At 42.4% G+C, this 14389-nt stretch overlaps 1 protein-coding gene across 1 annotated transcript; it reads left to right on the top strand.

Moving 5' to 3' along the window:
- On the top strand, positions 1-13541 carry LOC141735484 (urea transporter 2-like). The gene is made up of 9 exons (XM_074568351.1): positions 1-119; positions 6031-6193; positions 6893-7082; positions 7441-7569; positions 8665-8857; positions 10873-11020; positions 11579-11713; positions 12677-12726; positions 13416-13541. The coding sequence occupies exons 2-9, from the start codon at positions 6166-6168 to the stop codon at positions 13539-13541; spliced, it is 999 nt and encodes a 332-aa protein (XP_074424452.1). The 5' UTR covers positions 1-119; positions 6031-6165.
- Positions 13542-14389: the final 848 nt, after the last annotated feature.

The raw sequence follows: 14389 nt of genomic DNA, 5'->3' as shown, positions 1-14389 counted from the left end.
CAGGAGCTTTGCTAGCCTATGTAAGCTGGTGGGGCATTTTCTTTTTCCCACTCTCTTGGTCCTGCTTTCCTTCTGTCCTAGCCAGCAAAGCAACAGCTACCCCTCAACTCATCAGAGAGGTAAGAGTACTTTCTTCATTCCTTTTCATGCACAGCAATAAATGTGCGCCCTGTTACTGACTTACCTGGATCTTTCTTCTCCCTCAAAACACCTAACAAACAGCATTTGAACGGTCCTCCTGAGCAAGAGCAGCAAAGGCTCAAGAGGAACACAGAGGTTGGGCAATGTCACAAGAATTTCAATTATTGAGAGTTTAGTAACAGGGCAAGGATTTATTAGTACTGCTTAACCTAGTTGGCTGAACCTTTGAGGAAAAAAAAAGAAAAAAAAAAGCCCAAAACTGGAACTCTTTCCTCCTTTTACTGCCTTTCTATTCTGCAAAATGAAAAATGCCCAGAGAGTAATAATATGCAGTTAATGTGATAGTATCTCTGGATTTCTCTGTCCTCAAGAGACAGATCTCTGAAAATTGAACTGCAAATGGGCTTAATGAATATTTGAATCTGAGGGATGAGCTTTTTTAATTTTTTTTTTTAACTAATGAAATGTGTCTTCTATGGGAAAACATGAACTTTTTTTTCAGTGAGGGTCAAGTACATTATAATCTCTCTGTTGTACCTGAGTGTACTTGTGCATGCGTGTGTTCCTATACATAACGCTCTTCTTTCTTATCCAACTTTACTAAACCCCTAGTAACATTACACAGGCTATGCTGGAATCAGAGTTGCTGAGAATCTGGCCCTTTCCTCCTATTGTACTTCGATGCAGGAATTCCTCTAAAAACATGCTGCACACAGAGCTGGCTGCCTGCACACTTCACAGCAACAATTCAGAGAATGCAAGATACAATGACTGTAATAGTGCGGTAGCAGTTCCTTGGACAAACAAATACTACATGGTAATTTAAATCCTCTTGATTTACAGAGTAACTTGAATTTTGGCAGGGACAGAGGAAAATTCCAGAAAGAAGAGAAAGTACTAGATAATTTTGCTGCATTTTCAGAGATAAAAGCCCAACACCTAGCAACACAGGCACCAGCTTGTAAATAAATATTACCTGGGAGTATTAAAACAATTAGCCAAATAAAAGCCTCTGTTTTTTCCCAGCTGCAAGCACAGCACCACTTTTAGCATGTATAAAACATAATGAATGTGTGACCGGGCTTGTCTCCATTTCAGCACGTGAATAAAAACATATTTGCAGGCCAGATGTTGCAGGAATGCAGCACCATCATGGAGTCTGCTATGTTGCAGCTTTAATGAGGCATTACTGAGATGCCGTAGGTATGGCATGACATGGAAGAAGTGTACACAAGTAGGAGAGAAATTGATTTAGGGAGGCATGAAGTTGCATAACATCAGTGCTTTGCTTCAGGACATTTATTAACTCTGAAAAGACGATAAAAAACCACAATAGATTAGCTTCTTGGCCCTGTGATGATTTCATTTTCATGCAAGATTAACATCTTTTTTTTTCTTTTCTGTTTGCACGTATCCATTTCATAGCTGATACAAAAGTATTTAGATACTTTTATCTGCAAAACGTTCCTTCTTGCTTATATGAGCATCCTTAGCAAGGATGGCAGAGAGATATTATCCAACAGCACAAAGATATCTAGACAAGGGGCAGCAGCAAACATCTGGAATCACTGGGGAAAAGCAGCAGTGCCCCAAATCTAGCTCTCACTTTCCACAGTACACCATGGGAAAATAGTTTTTAATAGTTCCTCTGCACTCACAGCAGAGCACAAATCAGTCCTTGCACCACAGACATGAAAATCACATTCAGACTCGCTCTGCCTGGGTCCTGCTGCTGCTCCTGTGTCACACCAGTTACACACCAGCACCAGGAGCCCGCACTGCTTTTCCTACCAAATGCTTGGCTGGAGCACCTCTCCAGAGCATACATGAGATCAGACAGCGTGCTTCAAGCTGTATGTCTGAGAGCAGGACTTACACAGTCTTTAGTTCAGAATCTGAGATCAAAAAACACTTTCCCAGACTAATAGAAATAAGGAATAAATAAAAAATTAAAAATCCTGCCCCCTTGCAGAAGCCAAGCAGTCTATTCCAGCAGAATAGTCCTCTCACAATTATTTCCATTTCCTTCCTTTGTGCACTAAGAAAAAAAGCCCACTTTGACTGAAAACCACATGTTAACTTAGCCTCAGTAGCAGGTCTTCAAAAGACCTGCTGTAGACTGGCCTTCATGCAATCCCTGTCAGAAAACACGTACTTCAGCTTGAATTAAAATTCAGACATCACTGTCTTAAAATTCTCAGAGCATCTCCATTATTCTGGGATGAGATACCTTTTGTCTTCTGCCCTTTCTTAGATAGCTGCTATCGCCTACTCCCTAAAACAAGGTATGTGTTAGCAGGTTGTCAATCTGAGCATATATGGCAGCTTACAATGCCAAAAATTATTTAAAATGCCCAAAAAATTCTGTTCTGGTACTGGATTCCAAGTGGTTCACTACTTCTTTATACTTTCTTTGGACAACTGAACAGAAGTAGTGCAAGTCCTCCATGCTTTGCGTTTCTTGGCTGTGGTGATAGCCAAACCACCATACACAGAAGGCAGCCAACAGGGCTGGATCTGGGTCTTTACAGTGTCGTGAAGACCCCACCTGAAACCAAGGGTGCTCTTAGCCTACCCATTATGTACCAGGCTGCTCTGCAGGTGATGGGGTGTTTCGTAATGATTTCCTTCCCCTTTAGCATATATAAGCTGATAGGAAAGATGAACTGAAATTCATGTGATTCATCTCTGGAGAGACACATCACTTGATGGAAAGGGACACATTGAACATGAGTTTGACCACTGACCAGAAGGTGCCTGTGATCACCCCCCAAGCACTCTGATTTTCAATGTTCTGGAAGAACAGGTATGCAGGGCATTGACGCAGCCGTCATTGGGAGTGAAGTTCAAGCCAGGTTGGTGGAAGTGACTCACCTGGTCACCTGGTCTTTTTGCTGTGCCAAGTGCATCGAGCTGACTTTATTTCTGCCCATGAAAACCTGGATCAAAGGATTTCTGCAGTCTGAGACTTGTACTGTGCAGTGCCTTAAATATGCACTATGGCAAAGCAATTCAAAGTGTTGATGAATTAGGGCCTCCAACACAACCCATTTTATTCTCCACTGTGTGAGTCAACCAGACAGTGACTCCAACACTTCTTTATTACATCATTATTACAGCACATTAAATCCCATGCTGCAGAACATCTCCAGGCTCCTGTGGTGCAAACAGCTCCTCACTCAGCATGCACGGAAACATATCAGGCATGCTAGCATGGGACGCACAACATCGCTCTGCAAATGCAAATGCAACAGCCCTTGACTTTATGGATTAATAACATAGAAAGCCTAAGTTACATAAAGAGGAGGATTCTTTAAATTGAAAATGTAAATGCATTTTCACCAAATGAAGAACATTTATCTTGGCTGGAAACTTTGATTTAACTGAAAGTGCATACAATTCACTTATTCCATTATTTCAGAATAAAATATGAGAAAAGCGCAGGTTAATGAATCAAGGTAATGAATTATAACTGAGCCAGAAAAAAGCCTTCCAGCACTGAGATACCATCCCTAGCAACACTCTCATCCTTTTCTTTTCTTCCTCCTTTAGTTAAGCTCCTTCTCTTTGTGTCCTACACAAAGTCAAATTCAACATTCTTCTACGCACTGGTCCTGTCTTCAGCCTGTCATGTGGAACCTTGCATTAGCAGGGCCCTTCCAGAAGGCAGAAAATGTCTATTTATTATTTGTGCAAATATTTACTACTTCCTGAAGTGTTACCATCAGCCTTCCAAGAACATACAGTAAGAAACTGGCCAGGATGTACATTAACCAGACATTCCCCCACAAAGACTCAGAGCTGCTTAACCACATGTCTGGGTCTGCAAGTGTAATCTCCAGGGGCAAGGCTGCTTTAGCTTAAGTCCTTGGCACCTGTAGTTCTGAAGTATGGATTCTCTTCCCCAGCTGCCAAGAAGGCTTTTACTGAAGTTGCAAGTGAATCAAGGACTAACTCCAATAATTACATGCTTGCATCATCTTATTTAGATTATTAACTCACAACCTAATTTCTTTACTTCTTGCACAAGCTGTTACTCACCAGTGAGACCTGAAGCATCTCTGGTTCTGTATTCACACAACAATGTACCTTGGCTTGTGTTTTCTTTGTCTTGACAATTACCAAGGATGAGTCCTACTCTTCAGGAAACTGAATACACTCCAGGGAAAGGTTTGGCTGTTTTAAATTTGCTGACTTCATATTGAGAATAGGCCCTTAAACAAGGGCAACGAAGCTGGTGAAGGGTCTAGAGCACAAGTCTTATGAGGAGCGGCTGAGGGAACTGGGGTTGTTTAGCCTAGAGAAAAGGAGGCTGAGGGGAGACCTTATCGCTCTCTACAACTACCGGAAAGGAGGTTGTAGAGAGGCGGGGGTTGGTCTCTTCTCCCAAGTAACAGGCGATAGGATGAGAGGAAATGGCCTCAAGTTGCGCCAGGGGAGGTTTAGGATAGATATTAGGAAAAATTTCTTCGCGGAAAGGGTTATCGAACGTTGGACCAGGCTGCCCAGGGAAGTGGTTGAGTCACCATCCCTGGAGGTATTTAAAAGATGGATAGACGTGGTGCTTAGGGACATGGTTTAGTGGTGGTTTTGGCAGCGTTAGGTTAATGGTTGGACTCGATGATCTTAAAGATCCCTTCCAACCTAGATGATTCTATGAACAAATAATGAATTGTCTATGGGATATCACTGTTTTTTAAACTCCAGTGCTTACAGTTAGGTGTAAGTCTCTAATCCATGTGCCTGAATGAAGCTGTCTAGAGCTGTATGAGGTGCCAAAGGGTATTCCAGAACCTCCTAATCCAAAGGGCATGTCTCCCATAGGGCGCTCCATCTCTGCCGGCCCTGTGTGGATGACCCAAACACCTTATTTAGGCCTAAACTACTGTTTGGCCTATAACACTCCCCTACCTTATTTAAGTCTTGATATAGTGCCTGCTAAATTTACTAAGAGTATAAGAGTCTTTTCATTAGTCCCTGAGGATTTCTTACTACAGGTCCCAATATGTGGTCACCTATCTTGTCTTACGCTGAAGAGCAAAGGCCAGTGCAGACCACATAGCACCCTACTGGGCAGCTGGCAGAGAGAAGAAGCCAACATGACAGGCAGAATGGAAAGCAAGGACTCTGAATTTGGCCTTTAACCCCTTAAATAGGTGCTGAGTACTTCTAAAAATGGGCCAGCTAAAATTACAATTCAACACAGAAAAAACATATGTATGCATGCGAGTAATGACATAAGGCACCATGAACAACTCTCAAGCTAAGGCCAAGCTCATGAGAAAGGTTGAGCTGATCCCAGTAGGTGACTGTATAGAGACCCATAAACCTAACTTTAGGTACCTATTATTGATGGCTGATGGATAAATTCAAACTGGAAATATGGGTTAAGCAGCAGGGGAAACTTAATCATTGAAGCAGCTTCCTAGATTGTGGTTCAACTTCTACCAACTTCTGTGTTTGACTTTCATCAATTTGAATCCTGAGGTAAGCTTTAACTTCTGTGAAGCCAACGTCCTCCCATGCCATCTTGCTCTTTTTGAAGTCACCCTTTAAATCAAGAGCTGCTTGATTTCTAGAAAACATGATATAGCTGAACAGGGTGTTAAAATCAGGTAAAATACTATGACACAAGGCTCAGCGTTTCCTTGTGGTGTTCAAATCTATGATTGCATGAAAGTCTGTAAGGACAGTGCAGGGTTCCAAGAACACCTGAAGAAGGAATGTGCTCATGAAGACATGAGAATCAGGTGTTCAGAGTAAGGATTTGCCTCTTTCTGGCTCCAAAATACCACGTGGTGAGCAATATGTGGTAGAGAGAATAAACAGGGATTGGTAAGAGGCATTGTAATGAACTGTCTTTTTTTTTTCCATTGAATTTTACCAAAGGGTCAGAACATCAACGTAGAAAACAGTGTTGATGTCAAGATAGAAACCAAGGGGGAAAGAAAGCCAATAAAGCAGAATCCACTGAGAAAAGCTGGGAAGAGAGTCTGCAGAGCTGTTGGGTACATCAATGGAGACATGAAGGAATTTGGAGCCTGGCTAAAAGGTAAAGCTACTTCATCATGACTAATTAAGGAATTCCAAAGAATTACATCAAAGGAGTAACAAGTAACTTCTCATTAACATGATTCAAGTTGAAGTATTACAGAAACTACCTCTGCCCTGATTTATTTACATTTTATAGAAAAAAATCAGCTTTGTGCAGAGATCCACGTATTGCTTAAATCTTGAGGATGACTGAGATGACATTTACCTCCCAACACGCCATGTACAAAGTGAATTTAGTCCCACAGAACATAACCCAGGACAGTTATTCTGTGCTCTGCCATTCTTCATAACACTCCCTGTCCTTTCAGCTGAGCAGTTTCTGTCAAGCCTAATGCCACTGTGAAGTTAAATTACACATAGGTAGGTGTGTTTGGTCCCCATAATAAATGAGCAACGGGATACACACACGATTTGCTATCTGAGGCACAGACATCATAAATTAGCTGATTCATATGAAACCAGTCCAGGGTACTTTATAACAGGGGACTCTGGCAACCACACTGTTCATCTCGGCTTTCCAGCTGTAAGATTTCAGTATAGGTCAGGTTTTACAGTCTTATTGATTCATTGCTTCAGTTGTGCTGCCAAGTTACACTGCCAAAACTCTTCCTGAGTTTCAAAAAAAACCCATCCTGAATCAGTATCATCCGTGCATTTGGGGGGTTTTTTTGTTATTGTTTAATTTGATCTCTTCCAGATAAACCTCTCATGATCCAGTTTATTGACTGGGTACTGCGTGGGATATCCCAGGTGATGTTTGTCAACAATCCCCTCAGTGGGCTTATCATACTTGCTGGTTTCCTGGTGCAGAACCCATGGTGGACACTCACAGGCTGTTTAGGAACAGTTGTCTCAACTTTAACAGCACTTATTCTGGGTCAGGACAGGTAAGTCCATCCTTTTCCCCTTCAAAACCAACTGTCACTTCAATGCTGACTCATGTGTTAAACAAGTGACATAGATGAAAAGCATGTATCTAGCCTTCACTGGCTATGTATCTGGTCTGGTAGGACCAGACAGATCTTCCCACCACCTGCATCTGGCACAAAGGGACACTGGACGTAACTGTAGAAGGGGTAGTTGCTGAGAGGACCCGGGACTCAAGCAGGTGAAATAGAAGGTTGATGCATGAGCCTTGGTAGGTCATCATCACACAGAGTCATGATTGCGTGGGGAGGGAGGGCATGATGTGAGCAAAGCACCCGCAGGGGAGAAGATTTCAAGATGGTTGTTTCTTTTACACAGATCAGCCATAGCAGCAGGCCTGTATGGCTATAACAGGGTCTTGGTGGGATTGCTCATGGCCGTTTTCTCTGCTAAGGGAGACTACCACTGGTGGCTTCTACTGCTGGTAGTACTGGTGTCTATGACCTGGTAAGTCGGATGGCTCCTCTGCTTCTTATTCCAGCCCCAGTATCCCCACACTGAGACTGAGCTGTTGTATTTTTATGCACTATACAGACTACAGTGGGAAAGAAACACAACTGGCACATACGTGCTAGTAAATCTGTATCATTATTTGCACTTTTAAACTCAAATGTAATCCCGAAACAAATAAAATACCCACATAATCACAAATAAACCCAATGGGGAAAAGGAAAATTGATGGCTGATCATATGTAATTCAATGCCTTAAATGTTAGCCACATTGCTGCGATGCGTCAATTCATTTCTGTCTCAAGAGGCACATTATTTTAGCAATTCCCTACTACCATCAACCACAAGTGTTTCATCTATTTAAGCCACCATATAAAAATGTCATGAAAATTTACCTCTCTAGGCACAGAAGCTGTTCAGTGGCCCCAAGAAGTGATAGTTGATGCTAATCAAAACAAACTAATAATACTTTACTCATATATATGACACCATAATCTCCTAGGTATTTGGACAGCAAAAGTTTTGAAAGCTGGTCTTTTACCCCCAAATGTCTAGTTGGAGATTGCTAAACCATGCATATCATCTCTCTGCCTGAAGTTTATGTAGTGTTATACTCACTTTAATAAGCACAACTTTGATGTCAGCCTTTACTTCTGCTCCATAAGCTTCAAGGATACACAGCCACCTTCACAGTTCACTCAAGCCTGGCATGGTTGTCCTAAATTCAGTTCACTTCAAGTACTAATTAAAAAAAAAAAAGTAAACACAGACTGAACTGTGGAATAACTCCATTAAATCACTGGATCCTCCATACAAGGGGAGGATCTTGGCTCCGTCATGGTCACCAAATTCACCCCATATATTGCATAAAATGACAGGAATCTGTACATTGCTAACCACACTGGGAAGGGTAGGAAATTTACCGAGTGACCCTAGCATATCTCTGATTTTATCAGAAAGACTGAGGAAATTAAACAGCTTTTTTTAAAAAAAATTAGAGTGAATTTCCTGCAGTTGTTTTTTTGGGGGTTTTGGGGTTTTTTTTTGCCTAGCTGACAAGCTCCTAGTGAGACCATTTTGTTCTTCTTTCAGCCCGGTTTTCACCAGCGCTTTAGGCTCACTCTTCTGTAAGTGGGATCTGCCTGTTTTCACCTTGCCTTTCAACTTGGCCTTGACCCTCTATCTGGCTGCATCAGGACCCCATAACCTCTTCTTCCCTACAACTGTCATTCAGCCTGCAACAGCAACACCAAACATCACCTGGACGGATGTGGAAATGCCAACGGTAGGATGCCCTAAAGATAACAGCCTTTTCCATTTACAAAGAAAACCACTATTATCTTCCTTTATGTTACTGCATTATGGCCTGGCAATAAAAAATTGCATTTATAAGACAGCTATTATCCAAAACGTAAAGGTTTACTCTAGGAATTTACATTTTTGATAGCTTGAAAATAAGAATCTTTTTGGTAACTGATATCTTTCATTTACAGTTCATAGAATCATAGAATGGTTTAGGTTGGAAGGGACCTTAAAGATCATCTAGTTCCAACGCCCCTGCCATGGGCAGGGACACCTCCCACTAGACCACGTTGCTCAGAGCCCCGTCCAGCCTGGTCTTGAACACTTCCAGGGATGGGGCCTCAACAACTTCCCTGGGCAGCCTGTTCCAGTGCCTCACCACCCTCATAGTGAAAAATTTCTTCCTGATATCTAATATAAATCTACCCTCTTCCAGTTTGAAGCCATTATCCCTCGTCCTATCGCTACACTCCCTCATAAAGAGTCCCTCCCCATCTCTCCTGTAGGCCCCCTTTAAGTACTGGAAGGATGCTATAAGGTCTCCCTGGAGCCTTCTCTTCTCCAGGCTGAATAACCCCAACTCTCTCAGCCTGTCTTCGTAGGACAGGTGCTCTAACCCCTCTGATCATCTTTGTGGCCCTCCTCTGGACTCACTACAACAGGTCCATGTCCTTCTTATGTTGGAGGCCCCAGAGCTGTATGCAGTGCTGCAGGTGTGGTCTCACGAGAGTGGAGTAGAGGGGCAGAATCACCTCCCTCGACCTGCTGGCCATGCTTCTTTTGATGCAGCCCAGGATGTGGTTGGCTTTCTGGGCTGTGAGCGCGCATTGCTGGCTCATGTTGAGCTTCTCATCCACTAACACCCCCAAGTTGGATCTAAATTATAATCTTCAAAGATCCTCGAGAATCTAATTACACATTACTGTGCATATACTGATCAGTGTCCTATAGAAAAGGTTGTGCTGAGACTGCCAGTTAACTCACAGGTTAATTTTAGTTTCCATGTAGAGAGTGCTGTGTTTTTAAAATTGCATCTTTCTGATTAGAAATGAGCAAGCAGATATTCCTATGGAAGAATGGTTACAAACTTGGGTGCAGGCACATGCTCACATATTTTTAGTCAATATTCAAGTGGGAACTTTCCAAAGAAGCATATGGCATAGCGCCATAAACAACATAGATACTAGAGTAATAGCTTTTCCCTAAGGCTCAGTGGACTATTTTGAGGGGTTCACAGGGAGTGAATAAGAAAAGGAAGTTAATTGACACTAAATAGCAATCCATACAAATGACATTTCTCAAAGACCGTTTACCATGGCGCGTAATTTTATGGGGACCATAAATGGGCTGTTCCACGTGGAGGAACACAACATTTTGAGGAAAAGTGTCTTGAAACCATCTCTAAGCTGTGACCAAGTTGGGCTCTTTCCCACCAACCCAGCAACTCTCATTCATATTCCTACTGAATCCCAAAGGAGTTTCAGGTATATAAGCAGATCAGGGATATAGCCTTACCTGAGCAAAGTCTTGTAATTCTGGCCAAGCCATTATTAGCCATTTCATCCTCGGATTTGCCCACTCAGAGACGAATGTCTTCTCAAAGGCATCATCTACCTGCACACTTCCATTTCCTAGATTTACTATCATGCTCCATAACAGCGTGCAAAAATGGCCAAGTCAGCAGCACATGTAAAGATGATGAGCAAACCCAAGTCCTTTCACAAAAGACATTTACCTTTGATATTAGAGCAAAAACCCACCAGAGGAGCTCATGGCTAGGGAACAAGGCATGACTCATTTTCTTTGAAAGGGAAACCCTGTGGAAATGCCCTGCTGTCTCCCAGGAAGTGTCCAAACTTTCCACTTACAGTCCAGAAAGAGAGACTGCATCCAACAAAAGCTGAACACAAACATGGCTAAGGAAAATAGTGTTTTTTTTAAAAAAAAAATTACAAAGCTGATAACAAATTGTCTTTTTTTTTTTTTGCATTCCTGCAGCTCCTGCAATCCATTCCAGTCAGGATGGGTCAGGTTTATGGCTGTGATAACCCCTGGACTGGGGGAATTTTCCTGATTGCTTTATTTATCTCTTCTCCACTCATTTGTCTGCATGCAGCAATTGGATCAGCAGTGGGGATGCTGGCAGGTAAGGATTTGACTTATGTCACAGATTTATATAAAAGCACGGAGAATAAAAGAGGAACTGCAATGAATGGATCATTTACAGTCACAAATGTTTCTTCCATTGGAGAATGACTGCTTGAAAAAAAATTATTTATATATATTATGTTATAAGAATTCTTTTGATTGACTTTTCCATTCTCTTACCTTATTTTATGATGGTGGAAATCTTCAGAAGAAAGAAGTGTATTTTTGGCTGAAATGATTTTTTTAATAAAAGCCATAGTCATCAGTGTGAATGTGCAGGCCTCAGGGATGCATTTAGAGTTCACATTTTTGCTCATTCACTTATATATCTTCTGCTGAAATCGTATGGCCAAATTCAGCTCAGCAGCATCAGGGAAATTCTGTAATAATTGCATTAGATTAAAGTGGCTTTAGTCTTAGACTGTAGCAACGTTCCTACAAATAGGAACTCAGTGTACGTATGCAGGCTAGAGCCCTAAAAAGTTGAATTCATGCCATTTTTAGCTGCTTTTATCTCTTTGGCCAAGGAATGACACATCTTTGACTTATTTTCCAGCACTGAGCTTAGCAACACCTTTTAGCAAAATCTACTCCGGCTTGTGGGGCTACAACAGCTCCCTCTCCTGCATTGCAATTGGAGGCATGTTCTACGCTTTCACCTGGCAGACACATTTGCTGGCAATTGCCTGCGGTACGTACCCTACGGATTTTCACTACTGCCACATTTCTTTTTGAAGTGAGACAAGATGCATTTATACTCAAGGTGCGCTGAAGCCAGATGGCCACCTCCAGACAGGCAGATGGACTTAGGCGAGACTGACAAATGATGGAGCCGGATGTTGCAGCCATTGCTCTAACGTCCCCTGACAAAATAAAAGCATTGCTTTCACTTTCAGTGAAGAGTTGTTTTCAAAGCAAGAGATGCGATCAGTGGATGCTGATTAACTAAGGTCTTTGAAATTAAAATGCTTAGTTTTGAGGCATTAATTGTGCTTATTCAACATTTCTGGATGAATCATATTTTTTTTTCCAATCATAGATACCAGCTTAAATTCCTTCTTTGGAGAAGGACATATCTAAACTTTGAGAAAACTTCAGCTCAAGTTCATTCCGCATCTGTAGTTAGGCAGTACAGTTTTCCCAGTCTATTGAAATGGATACAAAAGGCATGAACTAGACAACACAGAGTGATTGAAAAATTATTTATAAGGCAATTCCATATGAACTTTCAATATCACAGTGAGCTGGGAGTGAAAGTATTGCTCATTCAGTGTTCATATAAAAAAGATTTAGCTTTGTATCTCATTGACCCACCCTCTATCCCTAGAGGCAGGAGAGATGGGGGGTGTAAGGGTTATTTTCCTATTTAACCCCATCCATCAAGCTACATACTTTCCACATCAGTGCATTCTTCAAAAGCCTCTGTTTCCATAGCCACAATTTTCATCACTCCAGTTCTTTTTTTGTTTTGCCCTTTCCATGAGCTCCAGGTTGGAGGGGACACAGTGCAAAGGAAAGAGCTTTAAGAGGGGGCTGTCCAGGCATGGTCATAAACATTGGTTGAGCTGCCCAAGGCAGTATGAGAGATGTTTGTCCTTGCTGGTCTTCTCCATGAGCAACTGAACTCACCAGGAACTACCTTTCTTTTACACAGAGCTCTTCAGTGCCTACCTGGGAGCACCAGTGACTAACATGTTGTCTGTGGTAAGTAGTGTATTAGCTAAGGTCGTTTTTCCAAAGACATATTTGAACACTGTATATTTTCCTGGCTTGTGAGGCAAAACATCAAAACTCAGAGAACAATTCAGCTAAAGGCAGAACTGGTCTGGGAGAGGGGGCACAGCCTGCCCAGGGGGTTGGTGTGGTTCCCACTGAAACAGGCCACTTAGAGTCATCACCACTTTTCATCCTCAGAGCTTGCATGAAGCCCTCAACACCTCTGAGATAATGATATGTCTATAATTTGTGCCTGAAGTGATTGAGAAAAGGGCCCTCCACATGTGTAAAGAAACATCAAATTTGGTTTAATTGCTTTGCCCAAGTGCCAAAAGGCAGTCAGTGCAACAGCTCAGGGAAAAGCTGAATTCTTCTGGTATCCACTCCCGTCTCATCTCCATCCACTCCTATCTCATCTCCATCCAAGACCACTGCAGATGCACAAAGAGAAGGCAGCCTTCTCACCAGAGCTGGTAGATGTTGCAGGTTAATGCACAATGTCAAGATCTCATAAAGAAATCCTGCCTCCCCAGGGAGAGACTCCATGCAAAACCAAGTCAAGGTTTCCTTGAGAAAGCTTGTTCCAAGCTGTCTGGCTCTGAGTTTTGTTCAAGGGCTGGGGGATCAAATGAAAGAAAGACACAGAGTGAATAGGTGGTTTGTGTTTTTCTTCACAGTTTGGGGTGCCATCAGGAACCTGGTCTTTTTGCTTGTCTGCGCTGACCTTCCTGTTAATAACCACAAACAACTCTGCCATCTACAAGCTGCCACTCTCCAAAGTCACCTATCCAGAAGCCAACTGAGCTTATTATCTGAAGATGAAGAAACATCAGAGGTCTTGCTGTGAGGTATTGTCGCGGGTGGAGTGAATAACTTCACTTGTAAGAGAGTAGTGAAATGTTTATTAACATAAAACAGTGATTTAACAAAGTTAGTAGTGAATGCGACAGTGTTTTACGAGATTCGATGCCAGGGTACACTTGATTATTTACTGCGTAGAGGCCAGGGTCAGACAAGCTCTCAGGGAGACCCTCCCGTTGAGTCACGAGGTTCAGAAAGGACTCCCTTGCTTTCTAAACTCCTTCTCAGAGAGGAGTCTAGGTGTGGCTGGATCCAATCCTAGTCCCAGACTTGGTCAACGGTTTATGTCTAAAGGATTATATATGCGCAATCAATCCTTATATCACTCAGCTAAGATTTCAAAGTTTAGCAAGCTATTAGTCACTTACCAAGAATCTGTTGCAGCAAGGAATCTCTCAACCTCGAGGAGAAGAACCTTAAGCGAGCGTCCCCACTCAAGGGGAGATCCTGTTGTGCAGCCCGCTGCCGTGCAGGAGAGCTCAAAGGGCTCTTGGGCTGTCCACTATTTATGGAGTAAGATAATTGACCTATAGTCATATTCTCATGGGAACAAGATACCTAGGTTCCCACTCCAGACAGTGTTTTGGTTATGTTGCCAGCCATCTCCCACAGTTCAAGTGCAACTCATAACAACTCCCGCCGATGGCCATGGCTTGAGCAGGAGCCAGGGGGGGGAAAGGGGAGAGCACACCGCCACAGGTATAAAGACCCAAGAAGAGAGCTACTTTGCAGATTTTAAGGCAAGAGTGCAAGGCGTTTCCCCAAAAAATGTGATTTGTGTGCTACAAAG

This window comes from Larus michahellis, chromosome W (assembly GCF_964199755.1).
Source record: "Larus michahellis chromosome W, bLarMic1.1, whole genome shotgun sequence".
NCBI lineage: Eukaryota > Metazoa > Chordata > Aves > Charadriiformes > Laridae > Larus > Larus michahellis.
Note: the sequence above shows the minus strand (reverse complement) of the source record. Positions and strands in the feature narration are given on the sequence as shown.